Source organism: Camelus ferus, chromosome X (genome assembly GCF_009834535.1).
Source record: "Camelus ferus isolate YT-003-E chromosome X, BCGSAC_Cfer_1.0, whole genome shotgun sequence".
Classification (NCBI taxonomy): domain Eukaryota; kingdom Metazoa; phylum Chordata; class Mammalia; order Artiodactyla; family Camelidae; genus Camelus; species Camelus ferus.
The window spans coordinates 48,013,664-48,029,901 of NC_045732.1; the positions used below are offsets into that span (position 1 = coordinate 48,013,664).

The 16,238-nt window shown below is 41.2% G+C and overlaps 2 protein-coding genes across 3 annotated transcripts in view; both read right to left on the reverse strand.

The window, feature by feature from the left end:
* Positions 1-9,553: 9,553 nt before the first annotated feature.
* HDAC8 (histone deacetylase 8) overlaps positions 9,554-16,238 on the reverse strand; it is a 178,548-nt gene continuing 171,863 nt past the window's right edge. Inside the window, exon 10 of one of the 2 annotated variants that reach the window (XM_032474366.1) lies at positions 9,554-10,128. In XM_032474366.1, coding sequence (XP_032330257.1) covers positions 10,120-10,128 — 9 coding nt within the window. In that variant the 3' untranslated portion in view covers positions 9,554-10,119. The remainder of the gene's footprint in view (positions 10,129-16,238) is intronic. The other variant, XM_032474364.1, reaches the window with a different exon arrangement.
* Positions 12,042-13,132, reverse strand: LOC102511542 (3-hydroxyacyl-CoA dehydrogenase type-2-like). Its single transcript, XM_032474367.1, is given in 1 exon segment — positions 12,042-13,132. A coding segment is annotated over 1 exon segment (822 nt). The 5' UTR covers positions 13,028-13,132; the 3' UTR covers positions 12,042-12,205.

Genomic DNA, 16,238 nt, shown 5'->3' on the forward strand with positions numbered 1-16,238 from the left:
GCTACTCTCCACTCTTACATTGCTTTCTTTTTACATTTATTTATTTATTTAAATTTTGGGGGTAGGTAATTAGGTTTATTTATCATTATTTTTTATTTAACAGAGGTACTGGGGATTGAACCCATGAGCTCGCGTATGCTAAGCATGTGCTCTACCACTGAGCTATACCCTCCCTCCTATTTTTATTCTTTTCTATTGACGTGTAGTCAGTTTACAATGTTGTGTCAATTTCTGGTGCACAGCATAATGTTTTGGTCATACATATACATATATTCGTTTTCATATTCTTTTCCATTATAGGTTACTACAAGATATTGAATATAGTTCACTGTGCTGTACAGAAGAAACTTGTTGTTGATCTATTTTATATATATTACCTCGCTTTCTTTTTTCTCCATAGCCCTGATCACCACTTCCCATATTATATTTATTATCTGTCTGTCCAGCTAGAACGCACACTCCACAAGGGCAGGGATTTTTGTGTTTCGTTCACTTCTGTGTCATTGATGACTAGTACACTGCCTGGCCCAGAGCAGGCCATTGGGAAATAGCTGTTGAATGAAGGAATGGCTGAGCTGGAGAGCTTGGCTACTAGGGGTGGGAGACAGAAGTTGCAGGAAAGACAGGGGTGAGATGGGGGCAGCAATTAGCCAAATAGGCTCAGGAGTGGAATATGAAACTGATTCTGCAGAATATTCCTCCAAGGAGAAAAAGATAGGAGTGAAAGTCGGATGGCAGGTGAAGGCAGAGAGCCCAGTAAGTCACGGACAGAGAGGGTTGAGTTGTAAGGATAGTAACTTCCCCTCTCTCCTAGTCTGGGAACCCCAGGACTAAGCCATGGAGCTGACAGATGCCTTCAGAGGAGAACACCCCATCTGGCAGGAAAATTGCAGGGCAGTTGACACTGGCCTGGCAGAGAAGCGAGCCAGGGAGGACTGGGGAAGGACTTGAGACATGGTAGTTGTCTCTGCCTCCATCCCCAATCCCCCATTCCTACCGTTCCTACTGTAACATGTATTGGTACTTCGTTCCTTTTTCCAGCTGAGTAATATTCCACTGTACGCATATACCACAGTTTGTTTATCCATTCATCCATTGATGGACATTTGAGTTGTTTCTACCTTTTGGCTGTTGTGAAGAGTACTGCTATGAATATTCATGTGCAAATATTTGAACATCTGTTTTCAATTCTTTTGGGGTATATACACAGGACTAGAATTGGCGGGTCATATGGGAATTCTGTGTTTAATTTGTTGAGGAATTGCCAAACTGTTTTCCACCGCTGCTGCACTATTTTACATTTCCACAACAATGTACAAGGGTTCCAGTTTCTCCATATCTTCATACACTTTTCTTATTTTCTGCTTTATTTTTATTATAGCAGTCCAAATAGGAATAAACTGGCAATTCATTGTAGTTTTGATTTGCAGTTCTCTAATGACTAATAATGTTGAGAATCTTTTCATGTGCTTGTTGTCCATTTAAAAATTTTTTTATTTTATTTTATTTATTGAGTTATAGTCAGTTTACAATGTTGTGTCAATTTCTGGTGTACAGCACAATTCTTCAGTCATACGTGAATATACATATATTCATTTTCTTGTCCATTTTTATGTCTTCTTTGGAGAAATGCTTAATCAAGTTTTTTGCCCACTTTTTAAACTGGGTTGTGTGTCTTTTTGTTGCTGAGTTCTTTATATATTATGGATACTAGATCTTTATCAGATTATGATTTAAAAATACTTTCACCCATTCTGTGGATTATCTTCTTACTTTCTTGATAATGTCCTTTGTGGTGCAAAAAATTTTAATTTCAATGAAGTCCAATTTATCTATTTTTCCTTTTGTTGATTCTTCATTTGGCATCATATCTAAGAATCCATTGCCAAACCCAAGGTCATAAAGACTTACCCTTATGTTTTCTTCGAAGAGTTTTATGGCTTTAGCACTTGCATTCAGGTCTATGACCCATTTTGAATTGATTTTTATATATGGTGTGAGGTAGAGGTCCAAGTTTATATTTTTGGAGTACCCTTTGCTGAGGAGACTGTTCTTTCCCCATTGAATGGACTTGGCACCTTTGTCCAAAATCAATTGGCCATAATTGTATGGGTTTATTTCTCTACTCTCAGTTCTGTTCCACTCATCTGTATGTCTGTACTTATGCTAGTAACACACTATTTTGATTACTGTAGTTTTGTAATAAGCTTTGAAATCACGAACAATGAGTCCTCCAACTTTGTTTTTCTTTTTCAAGATTGTTTTGGCTATTTTGGTCCCTTGAGATTCCATATAAATTTCAGGATGGATTTTTCTATTTCTGCAAAAACATCATTGCGATTGGATCTAATCTGTGGATAAGTCTGGGTAGTATTGATACAGTAGCAAAATTAAATCTTTTAATGTGAACACATGTGTCTTCCATTTATTTGTGTCTTTAATTTCTTTCAGCAACATTTTGTAGTTTTCAGTATGCAAGTCTTTCACCTCCTTGGTTAAGTTTATTTCTAAGTATCTTACTTTTTGGGAATGCTATTATAAATACAATTTTCTTAATTTCCTTTCAGATTGTTCATTGATATAGAAACACACTGATTTTTTTTTTGTTTGTCTTGTACCCTGTGACTTTGTTGAATTTGTTTATTAGCTCTAGTAGTTTTTTTTTTTTTTTTTTTTGGTTGTTGTGTAGTGTTTTTATTTGAAAGGAAAAATGAGAATGTTCTGAATGTTCAGCAGCAGGGGACAGGTTAAACAAAATTTGGAGCATTCATATAATATGATCATTTGAAGGGATCATGTGTGCCATATTTTTTGCTATGTCTGAAATATGTCATAAATGAAAGATGAGTAAGGTAGCGCTCTGTGGACTGATATGAAAAGCTATCCGTGACATATAATGAGGTGAGGAAAATCAGCTTACCAAACTGTATGATTTCACTCATGTAAAAGTCAAATGGTCATAGATGCATAAGGCCAGCTCCATGGGGTCAGGGATTGTTGTCTGTTTTGGCCACAGATATAACCCCAGTGCCTGGCACAGTGCATGGGACATAGTAGTTGCTCAATATTTATGGGCTAAATGAAAAAAAAAATGAAAAAAGTTTGGAGCGATAAACACCAAACTGCTGATAGTGGCAATTATTGAGGTACAGGGTTATAAGGGAACCATTATCTTATTTGAATGTTTTTACCTCAAGCATCTATTGAAAAAAAAAGTCTTTCCATCTCTCTCTTTCTCTCTCTCTCCCCCCTCAAGTAAAAAAGGCACCATGGGCTAAGGGAGGAAGGGATTAGGACTCACTCTAACAGAGGTAAACAGAGGCTTCTCAGCCACTTTGGAGCCGGGCCTCAGCAGGTTCATTTCTGTTGTCCCAGCGGCAACAGTGATCTTTTTAAAATGTAGATCTGATCCAGCCACTCTTGGGCTTAAAACATTTTGACAGTGGCTCCTTACCTGCAGGAGCAAGTCTAGCCTCCTCTAGCTGGCACAGGAGGCCCTTTGTGATCTGGCCCTGCTCTTCTTTCCTGTCACTCACTAATGTATACGTAGATCTCAACTTTTTATGATGGAAATTATAAAATAATTATATTATTTTATAAATAAAATAAAAATTAAAAAATTAGATTTGTTTTCAAAATAATTATAATTATACTGGAAATGATCAATTTAAAAGCACACAAAAAGCAGAGAGATGAGTGTATTCAACCTCCATGTGTCCATCACACCAACTTCAAAAAGGATCAACAGTTTTCAAATTTTGTTTCATTGATCTCCACCTACCACAACTACCACACACACACACACACACACACACACACACACACACACATACACACACTTTCCCCTTATGGAGTATTTTTAAATAAACCCCAGATATATTATTTCACCTGTACACAGTTCACTTTGTATCTTTAACAGATGAGGACTTAGATAAATAAATAAATAAATAAAACTATCATGCTGTTATCACACTTAACAAAATCATCAATGATTTCTTAATATCACCTAGTACCTGTCCAAATTTCCCCTACTGTGTTAAACATATATTTTATAGTTGGTTTGCTTGAATACTGTCTAATATTCTGTGTTCCAGCAACACTGAACTGCTTATCACTTCCCTACATTTCTTCTTTTCCAATTTTGATTCCTTTTATTTCTTTTTCTTCTCTGATTGTTATGGCTAGGACTTCCAAAACTATGTGAAATAAAAGTGGTGAGAGTGGACATCCTTGTCTTGTTCCTTATCTTAGAGGAAATCCTTTCAGCTTTTCACCATTGAGAATAATGTTAGCTGTGGTCACTTTCCTAAATTTAATGTGACTTTGCCTTGAGTGTCTGCCTCCAGCATCTGGCTCAAGATCAGCTTGAGTGTTGTAGCTTACACAATCACTCTAGTCTAGATCACCTGTCCCTCCTCTGTGTCCCATAATACCCAGAATATAAGGCATTGCTTTGTCTGAGTGTGTGGTTCCACCAAGGAAAATTTGGATGCCAGTTACCACACCAGGCACTGGGGTACAGCAATGAAACTGCCAAAGTTCCCACCCCCCAGGGTGTGTGTGTGTGTGTGTGTGTGTGTGTGTGTGTGTGTGTGTGTGTGTGTGTGTAGGAATAAAAATGAATAAGATAATGATAAATGGTATAAAAATAAATGCTATTTTGGAATAGAGAGGGCAGCGTGGCTACTCTAGATGGCCTGGTCAGGGTATTTTGTTGAGGTAGTGACATGACAGCTGGGAACTGTATGAGAAAGAACCAGTCTGGGGATGATCTGAGCTTTCCAGGCAGAAGGACTAGCTTGTGCAGACACCCTGAGGTGAGGCACTCAGAAGATCCCTGTCTTCGATGACTCTATTTATTTATGTCTGCCCTTACATTTGTAGCTCTCATCCTTTGCAGGATCCTGGAAACCCCTTTGAGTGTTGAGAATCTAATAATAGCTCTGGCTCCTTGCCCCAGAAGAATGTACAAATGCACAAAAGTGTGAATTTGCATACTATTTCCCTGATTCCTGAAGCCTGGAAAGTCAGGACAATTCCCTGCCTAGACTGGGTTCACATGTAAGACAGGAACAGTGTCTGATACTGAAATCTAATATGTGCTCTACTACGTGCTTGCTTTCTTCATCTCGTCAATCCCATGAGGTAGGGACAGGGATTATCTCCATCTGATAGATAAAGAGACTAAAGCTCAGAGAGGGTGAATTACTTGGCGACGTCATGCAGCTGGTGACTGACAGGGAGGGTAGTCAAACCCAGGAAGTCTTGAGGCCAAGGTGTACACGTGGTACACACACCAAGGCGCTGCTGGTCAGCTTGGGGCCCAGCATCGAGTGGTTTGGGGACTGTCCTTGGCAAACGCAGGGTTGGAGGAGCTGCTGGAGCTTTCTGTGCAGGGGCTTAGAGATGTCGAAACCTGCTTGTTTGCTTTCCTTCTTTCTCGTCCTCCTCCGTGTCTTCCTCTTCTTCCTTCTTCTTCCCTTTTTTTGAATGACAATATTTGATTTTCTTATAAAGAAGTCTTTCTGCCTTAGGAAGAGCCTTTTATTTTTTTATTTTATTTTTTAATGGACGTCCTGGGGAAGGAACCCAGGACCCTGTGCATGCTAAGCACGCACTCTACCACTGAGCTCTACCCCATCCCAGAAAGTCTTTTCAATATAGAATTGGAAATATAGGGCTCTTTCTGTGAAGGTTCACAATGAAGGCAGTAGAGGCAGATCCATCCCCTACCCCCACCCCCAACAAAGGGAAACTGGCTTGGGATTTTTCCATTGGCTTAAAAAAATTATTTATTTACTTTTTTGGGGACCAGGTTATACATTCACATGGTTCAAAAATCAAAAGGCACAAAAAGGAACATAGTACAAGTCTCCCTCACTCCCCTGCCACCTGCCACCTGGTTCCCCTGCCTAGAGGAAACTGAGGTGCTCCAGTTTCTTGTGTATCTTTCCAAAGATGTCTTATACAAATATACACATATTATATATATATATATATATATATATATATATATATATATATATATATATATATATATACTTTTAAAAATGGTTATTTTCTTAACCCTTGAGTTGCAGACACAGCCTAAACTTCTCCCTCAGTTTCTTTGGCTCCTGTGTGTTCTTTGGAGATAGTGGAGGCCATGGGTCTCCTGGGACCACTGGGTTTTCCTCAGAGATTGGCCTTTCCAGGCCCAGTTTCCTGAAAGCCCCTCCTGCACACAATGCTTTACACTTTTTTCAAAATTCTCCCACCTATGATAATCCATAGAGAACTCACAATAGCCCAAGAAGTGAGAGAATTATTTGCCATGCTTTCCAGGTAAGGAAACAGACCCAGAAAGGTTGAGGAACTTGCTGAAAAGCACACAAGTAGCAAATGTTGTCATTGTGTGGTGAGGGCCAGGAAGTAGCATGTAGTTTGGTCCAGCTTGAACTTTGGGAAGGATCTTTTTTTTTTTTAAAACGGAGGTACTGGGGATTCAACCCAGGATCTTATGCATGCTAAGCAGGCACTCTACCACTGAGCTATATACCCTCCCCCAAATAAGATGTTCAGGGGAGGATTTTTTTTTCAGCTTGAACTTTGGAAGCAAGAAGAAGGTTGTTTACTCCAAAGTCACAGTTTAAAAATATTTTAGTGACACTAGGTGTGGGGGCAGTGGAAAAAGTAAGGGAACTTGGAGTTCCAGCTGGGTTTACTGCCTGGCGCTGTCTCTTACAACTGGGTGAGTTACTCCACAGTTTGTAGCCTCAGTTTGCTAATCTATAAAGTAGGGATGATAATACCCACGTGGCAGAGTGGATAGTGACATACTCTAAATAAAAGCGATTTGTAAAATGGGGTATATTCCAATGCTTGCTTTGCATTATTATTATGGTTATTATGGCTGGTCCTTGTAGGCACAAAGGCGGCTGTTTTTCCTGAAGGGAAGACAGGCTCACACTGGGTACAAAGTTGCCCCGCCCTCAAGTCACCTTATCTAAGAAGACCCTCTCTGGCTGAGTGAATTGTAAATCAAGAGCCCTCTAGCCTGACCAGTCTTCCTTGCCAGTTCAGTACCTCCTGGGCGGTTAGAACAGCCCCAGGGCCTGAGCACAAACTTCCTCAGTGGGTGTCTTGAATTTACTTTGATCTGTAACATTACCTGCAGATCAATTCTCTCTTAAAAAAAAGTTTATTTTTCCTATTACAAAACTTAGAACATGCTTACTGGAGAAGATTTGGAAAATATTGAAAAGTAGAAAGAACAAAAACAAAACCATCCTTATACCTCCCTCCTCCAGAGAAACCCACCTCAGTTAATATTTTGGTGTATTTCCCATTACTATATATAAAATAGATAAACAAGAAGGATCTACTGAATAGCACAGGAACTATATTCAATTTCTTATACTAGCATATAATGGAAAAGAATCTGAAAAAAATGTATGTATGCATATGTATAACTGAATCGCTTTGCTGTACACCTGAAACTAACGTAAATCAACTACAATGTTCAATAAAAAAATAATAAAATTTTGGTGTATTTCCTTTCAACCTTTTCCCTCTGGGCACTTAAGATAATTCTTAAGCAATTAGCAAATTAGCAAAGCAATTCTTTTTTTTTTACAGCTTTACTGAGGGTATAATTGATATACTGAGATCCTCAGATATTTAATGTTTACGATTTGATGAATTTAGACTAAGCAGAGCAACTCTTAATCTGTCTTGCTCATTTTGGGAATACCACCTTTCTTTGGTATTTCGATTTTAACTTTAAAAAATTGAAAGTTATTCCTCATTCTGTCTATGGAATTTAAAAAACTAAAAAAAAAAATTTGGGGGGAGGGGTAATTAGGTTTATTCATTTACTTTTGATGGAGATACTGGGGATTGAACCCAGGACCTCCTGCATGCTAGTCACAGACTCTACTACTGAACTATACCCTCACCCCCATGGGGTTTTTTTTTAGACTAATGTTTTCAAGAAGAATCAAATGAAAAGGAATCCTGAAGGCCACTGAGGTGGTGCCCTCTCTGAAGAACAAGCCTGGCCTCTGGGAGGCCCAGCAATGGGTTGACTTAGCCAGCAGGGACAGCAGTGGTGAGGAGGTAGCATTGGGGTAATGACCACTGGGAAAGGGCTCTGTCTTGCTCAAACCAGTTCCCCTTGAAAGGAAAACGGAGCACTAGTAGTCAGCACTTAACCAGGTGGTTACATCTTGGGGCTGAGGCCGTCACAGGACTTTGGGTGATGACTTTGCGGGTGGGTGCCTTAGAAAGCATTGGGATTGGGGAGCTGAAACCCGACCAAGCAAGCCGTTGAGACTTCAAACCTTGGCGGGTGGTCTCTTACAGACTAGGAATTCAAAGTTCTCCTTTGCGTTCTGTGGCCTCCCCCAACCCCCATCTGCCCGATTCAGTGTCTCCTCCCTCTTCTATTTTTTTTTTTAAAAAAACCCTTCATTTTGGTATAAGTAAAACTGCCCTTAAGCCGAGAGTGTATAATTAGAATAGTGAGCATTTGAAGTGACTGGTATTCCTAGCCGACGAGGCGACCCGATGCTGTTTAATAAAAGCTTGGCTATTCCCATCCCGGGACACGTTCAAGGCTTTTTCCACTCCCTTCTGCAGAATGCCCTTCCCCCCCTCAGTAGCCTGGAGAAATACAACTCACCCTACAAGGCCCGGCTCAAATATCATCCCCTTTGAAATTCTCCAGGATGCCTCCCGGGCGGGGAGAGTTGCTCTCGCCCCAGTGCTCCCACATCTCTGGATTCATGGTGGTAACTGAGCACGAAGCAAGTTGGGATCTGGTTCTTTCCCTCCTCCTTTGCCTTGTTTGGGAGTTCCTAGACGGCCCGGGATGGGTCTGTGTCCTTGTCTCCTATCCCGTTTCCTGTAGCTGTAGGAGCATCATACATATTTGGCGAATCAAATGACAAATTGTGACGTCTGGCTGTCCCTTCTGCTTCCACATCTCTCTTGTTACCCCCTCATCTGCATTTTGCTATCTTGCCTTACCCTTTGAGGTTACAGTAATGCCCATGCGACACAACTATATCCTATTTTCGTCAAGCGTGCTGATTGTCTACACTTGAAGGGGAAATAACCTCTATTCACTAAGCCACCCCCTCTTGGAAGAGGGGAGGGTTTAGCTCCGTGGTAGAGGGCATGCCTAGCATACACGAGGTCCTGGGTTCAAAAATAAACAAATAAACCTAATTACCTACCCAGCTTAAAAAAAAAAGAAAAAGATGCCTCTCTAGATCCGAGATTGCCACCTGCTCTTCCCATTCCTGAATCGCTCCCTGGGCAAGGATACCTCCTTCCTGGGGTGCCAGCAAGACCCTGTATTCCTATTAGCCCTGAACAAGCCCCAGCACAGGACAGAGCTTGGTTTCCTGTCCCCAGGACTTAGTGGGGACACACTAATTCCTCAGCAGGATCCGGCACTCCTCCAGAGCAGAACATGGAAGCAGCAGAGTTTTCTTCGCGAAACTTCAGTGAGAGGACAATATTCAGAACTGTGTGCTGTCAGTGGTACTTGACATTGAGGACAAGGGGACAAAGAGGTAGGTTTTCAGAGATTTTATTAAAAAACAAAATAGATCCATTATCCTAAAAACAACACAGGTGGATTTCTCCCCACCTCCCAGTCTGCTGACCAGCAACCCCCCCAAGGCTCCACCTGGTTGGTCCTGAGGCCCCAACCCTGCCTCTCAGCTCCCCTCTGCCCCACAAACTGGCAACCAGAACTCCTTGCTTTCCTCCAGCTTCTGATCTGTCTCCTTTAAGAAAATAAAAATGCTCCCCCTCCCAACTTGCTTAAAAATAATTTGCAAAGATTAAAAACGGCATTTGTGTGTTTTTAAAAAATAAACACTTTTCAAGATTGGAAATCTCCGTCTTCCCCGAGGTCTGGTTGAGGCCTCTGGGGTGCCTGCGTGCCTCACCCCAGGAGGCCAGCTGCCACTTGGTGCCCCTTGGAAATTTTCAGGAAGTAATTTCTTCCAAATTTCCCCTGCAGTCACAAATTCCACACACTGCTCGCATAAACACGCTGTCTTCGTTACAGGCACTGCTCCTCAGCTCTGGAAACCTGATCTCTTTTTGTCAACTAGACCACATGCTTCAGATTCCCTGCAAACAGGAGAGAAAACAAAATTCAAATTCAGGTAACATATGTGAATCATATCTTAATAAAGCTGCTAAAAAAAGGCACTTGCATTTTGGGGCTTTGTTCTCTTGATGTTCTTGGGAACACTGAGACCTCCCCACCCCAAAATAGGAACCAGCCCAGTCTAGGCTGCAGGATAGTGAGAGACATATGGCCAGCTACCCCAGCAATCACCAGCCACCCACCAGACATGTGAGTGAGGCCTTTGACAGCTAGCTGACTGCAGTGCTGGGTGAACTCAGCCCAAACCAGCAGAAGAACCACCCAGCTGAACCCAGCCATATTGCCAATCCACAGAATCATGAGCTAAACAAATGGTTGTTTCAAGCCACACACACACACAGACACACAAATTCGGGAAACACTTTTCAGAGTTTCACTTCACTAACTGCATCAAATCCTCTCCACCCCCAACCTTTCTCACCTCCCTTAGCAGGGCACAACCCTCCTAGCATTTTCTCTTGTGAGTACCTGTGAAATACAAATTGGGGATTTCCCCCTGCTGACAGGTCTAAGAGTCTTTGAGGGAAAAGCCATCACTTGAAATTCTACAGGACTGGGCTCTAGGAATGAAAAGTTTACTCCCTGGGTCCCTCCACAGTCTTCTCCTTGCCCCACTTCCCCAAGCAGAAATACTGGGCTCCAAACCCTACTGACCACTTCTCCTCTGAAACAGGAAGAATGACCCATGACGGCAGGGACCTGGGCTGCCTTACTTTTGGTTGGTCTACAAAGTCTAGTATAGTGCCTCACACATAAGTGGCCAAATAAATGCATGAATGGAAGAAAGGAAGGAAGGGAAGTAAAAACAAACCAGCACCCACTTGCCTATCTAGTTTAACTTTTTTAAATTTATTTTTAAATTTTTAGTTTTTAATTCTTTTCTTAATTGAAGTATAGTTGATACACAATGGTGTGTTAGTTTCTGGTGTACAGCATAGTGATTCAGTTATACGTACAAATTCTTTTTCATTATAGGTTATTACAAGACATTGAATATAGTTCCCTGTGTTATACAGTAGGAACTTGTTTATCTATTTCTAGTTTAATTTTTAATTTTCAAATTAACACACAGTAAAACTGACTTCTTTTGGTATGTGCAGTTCTATGACTTTTAACACATGTAAAGATTCATGACAGGAATCAGTCCCATTTACCCACCAAAATTCCCTGTGCTAGCTTTCTGCAGTCACATCCTCCCCTCCCCCTCTTTCTACCTGGCAACCACTGACCTATTCTCCATCACTATAAGTGTTGCCTTTTCTGAGAATGTCATATAAATGGAATCTAACAGTGACCTTTTAAGACTGGTTTCTTTCAAGCAGCATAATGCCTTTGAGTTTCATGCAAATTTTGAGGTTCATGCAAATTTTAAGTACATCAATAGTGCATTCTTTTTGGGGGGGACTTAACCTTTTTTTTTTAGCTTAAAACAGTTACTTAACAGAAATTTATTATCTTCGCCATATACTTTTTTTAAATTGAAATATAGTCAGTTACAATGTGTTAATTTCTGGTGTACAGCATAATGTCCCAGTCATGCATATATATACATATATTCATTCTCATAAGGACTTAACTTTTTAATTTCTAAATTATCAATTTAAAGGAAGTTGTGAAAAAAAGTACCAAGAGGTTCCCCTCACCAAGTGGCAACATATTACATAATTATTATTTAGTATCAAAACCAGGAAATTAACATTGGTATCATTCACAGACCATATTCAGATTTCACCCATTTTATATGCATTCATTTGTGTGTGTGTAACTGTATAGTTCTATGAAATTTTATCACATGTAACCCCCATTCATGTAACCACCACTACAAGAAGATACAGAAATATTTCATCATCACAAAAATCTCCATCATACTACCTTGTTTTTTTTCCCTGTGAGAAACAGAGGCTTTATTAGGCACAAAGGTTAACTGGTGGGCAGACGTTACAAAATGGCTACTGGGCTTCCTCCTAAGCTGGAGTAGAGGACTCCAGAAGGAGGGGCAAAGGGGCATGGTGCATGTGTTTTCTCTGCCCTCCCCCTTCAAGGCTGCATGCAGATGGCCCCATCCAACCGGATGACCTCTCCATTGATGAATGGGTTCTCGATGATGGCCTGTACCAGATAAGCATACTCAGCAGGGTCGCCCAGTCGGCTGGGGAAGGGCAACTGGCTGGCCAGGATGTTGTGCACTTTATCTGGGAGGGTGGTCAACAGCGGGGTGCCAAATAGGCCTGGAGCAATGGTCATCACTCAGATGCCCACGGGAGCCAGATCGCGAGCAATGGGCAGTGTCATGCCCACTATGCCCCTCTTGGAAGCAGAGTACGCAGCTTGTCCAACCTGGCCCTCAAAGGCAGCCACGCTGGCAGTGTTGATGATGACCCCACGTTGGCCTCCCTGGTCTGGTTCATTCTGGCCCATCTCACCAGCCAGCAGGTGGATCACGTTGAAGGTGCCTACGAGATTCACACTAAGAACTCGTTGGAAGTCCTCCAAGGTATGGGCCTGGCTCTTCTTTATGTTGTATGTCTTGCTGGCCACTGCAATGCCTGCACAGTTGACTGCCACATCCACATGGCCAAACTTTTCTTTCGCTAGAGTCAGGGCTGCTTTTACGTCCTTCTCTGAGGTCACATCCGCTGGGGCAAAGGTGCAGCTCTTCCCTAACTTCTTGGCCTGGGCCTCCCCATCTGAGTTGGGCAGGTCCAGAAGTAAGGCAGTGGCCCCCTGCCCTACCAGTCGCTCCGCCGTGGCCAGGCCTAGGCCTGAGGCTCCACCGGTTATTACAGTGACCGGACCCTTTACACTCCGACACGCTGCAGCTATCTTGTGCTGGCCTCTCCTCAGGCAGGACTCCATCATACTACCTTGTTACAGTAACTCCTCCCCACCTTCTATCCCTAAGTCCTGACAACCATTAATCTGGTCCCCAGCTCTATAATTTTGTCATTTCAAGAATGTTACAGGGGGGAGGGTATAGCTCAGTGGTAGAGCGCATGCTTAGCATGCACAAGGCCCTGGGTTCAATCCCCAGTACCTCCATTAAAAATAAATAAATAAATAAACCTAATTACACCCAAATAAAACAAAATATGGACTTTGATCCATATACCACATCAAAAAAAAAAAAAAGAAGAAAGGGAAATAATTTTCAAAATGAAAATAAAAAAGAATGTTATTTAAATGGAATCATACATAATACAACATTTTGATGTTTTTTTTTTCACTCAGCACACTGCCCTTAAAATGCATTCAAGTTGTCGCGTGCGTTAAGTTAGTTTCTTTTTGTTGCTGAGTAGCATTCCATGGTCTGGATGTGGCACAGTTTGATCACTCATTTGCTGAAGGACATCTGGGCTGTTCTTGGGTATTACACGTAAAGCAGCTATGAACATTCATGTACAAGTTTTTGTATGAACACAGTTTTCATTTCTTGGGGATAAATGTCCAAGAGTGCAATTGTTGGGTTGTATGGTCGTTGGATGTATACTCTTATAAGGGCCTGCCAAACTCTTTTCCAGAGTAGCCATACCATTTTGCATTCCCACCAGCAATATATGAAGGAGTCAGCTTCTAAGCATTTGGTGGTATCACTAGTTTTTTTTAAAGGTTTATTTTCATTTATTTATGTATTTATTTATTTATTTTTAATGGAGGCACCTTAGCTTAAACAAACCCCATACAAACTTTCCCATCTCCATGTGGGCCTTTGCTTGTATTGTTGCCTCTGCCGAGGAAAACCTACAACGGATCCTGGTGCTGAAGCCAGGGTCCTTCCCTCCGTAAATAGAGCCAGAGCTTGATGAACGAGTGAGGGCCTGGATGGACAAAATCCTACATCCGCGTGTCCCAACAACATACATTCACAGAAAGGAAAAGGTGGGTTCTTTGTCCTCCGCTGCTCTGTCTCACCCTCCAGTTACATTTGGAGGAAATTAAGGAAAACAACAGAAATAATTTCCACCAAAAGTTGACGATGAGCAAGATTGAGTATGGGTAACAATGAAAATGTAAGCTGAAATAATGCCCATTGTTTTCCCGTCACATCTAGCTTTTCCAGCAGTGGGTGGCAGCCTGAGAAAATTCTAAAGGCCAGCATGGTCTGGGGTCTGGGGAGACACAGAGTAGAGATCAGAGGGGACAAACTCAAATGCCTATAGAGGCCAAGAAGGTCTTGGATGTGAGTAAAACAGACTGGGGGCAAGACACAGGGGGCCCTCTTCATCCTTTTCTTTTTCCTACATGACACGCATGTAAGAAAGAATTTCCTTTTTTTCTTAACCAAAGAAAACAAAACCAGAATGGTGTCAGCGAGATGATATATGGAAACTCACACTCGGCCTAGAGCGGGAGATACAACAGGGAACAGTGGGTTCTGGGTCTGTGGCAAACAGGAAGGTACCTCCTCACAAAGGGGGCAGCTGCTACTCAGCTCCAGCCATTGGCCAGTGTGCAAGAAAGTGGCCCAGTGTGACCAGATCTTTCCATTTTTCCAGACAAGTCAGAAATTCACACTTTTTTTTGTTTTGGGGGGAGGTAATCAGGTTTATTTATTTACATATTTATTTTAATGCAGGTACTGGGGATTGAACCCAGGACCTTGTGCATGCTAAGCATGTGCTCTACCACTGAGCTATACCCCGACCCCCAGAAATTCACATTTTTTTGGTGGGGGGAGGTAATTAGGTATATTTATTTATTTATTCTTAGAGGAAGTACTGGGGATTGAACCCAGGACCTTAGTTTACATTAGGGTTCACTCTTGCTGTCATACAGTTCTATTAGTGTTGACAAGTGTATAGTGCTTCGTATCCACCATTACAGTATCATACAAAATAGTTTCACTGCCCTAAAAATCCTGTGCTCCACCTATTCATCCCTCAATCCCTTTTCCCAAAGCTCCAGCAACCACTGATCTTTTTACGGTCTCTATAGTTTTGCCTTTTCCAGAAGACTATATGATTAAAATGATACAGTATGTAGCTTTTGCACACTGGCTTCCTTCACTTAGCAATACACAGTTAAGTTTCCTCCACATCTTGTTGTTTAATAGCTCGTTTCTTTTTAGTGCTCAACACTATTCCATTGTCTAGATGTATCGTAGTTTATTTGTCCATTCACCTACTGAATGACATCTTGGTGGATTCCAAATTTTGGCAATTATGAATAAAGCTGATATAAACATTCATGTGCAGATTTTTGTGTAGATATGAGTCTTCAACTTATTTGAGTAAATAGCAAGGAGCACAACTGCTGGACTGTATGTTAAAACTATGTTTAGGGGGTAGGGTATAGCTCAGTGGTAGAGTGTGTGCTCAGCATGCATGAGGTTCTGGGTTCAAGACCTAGTACCTCCATTAATAAAAATAAATAAACTTAATTACCTCCCCACCAAAAAAGTTTAAAAAATTTTAAAAAAATAAATAAAATAAAAAAACCCCCACTATGCTTAGCTTTGGAAGAAACTGCCAAACTGTCTTCCAAAGTGGCTGTACCATTTTGCATTCCTACCAGCAATGAATGAGGATTCCTGTTGCTCAACATCCCTGCCAGCATTTGGTGGTGTCAGTGTTTTGGTTTTAGCTATTCTACTAGGTATGTAGTGGAACTCATTGTTTTAATTTGCAATTCCTTAGTAACATTATAATGAGCATATTTTCATACACTTAATTGCCATCTGTGTAGCTTCTTTGGTGAGGTGTCTATTAAGATCTTTGGCCAATTTTTTGATTGGGTTATTTTCTTATTGGTGAGTTTTAAGAGTTCTTTGTATATTTTGGCTAACTGTCCTTAATTGGATACATGTTTTGCAAATATTCCTCCCTGTCTGTGGCTTGTCTTTTTATTCTTATAATCCTTAGTCTTTTTAATGTAGAGCAGTGTTGTCTAATAGAACTTTCTGGGGTGATGGAAATGTTCTATATCTATGTTACCCAATATGGTAGACACCAATTGTGACTATTGAGCACTTGAAATATGGCTAGTGCAAATAAGGAACTGAATTTTAAATTTAATTTTAATAACAAATTTAAATGGCCACATGTGGCTAGGGGTGACCATGTTGGACAGCATA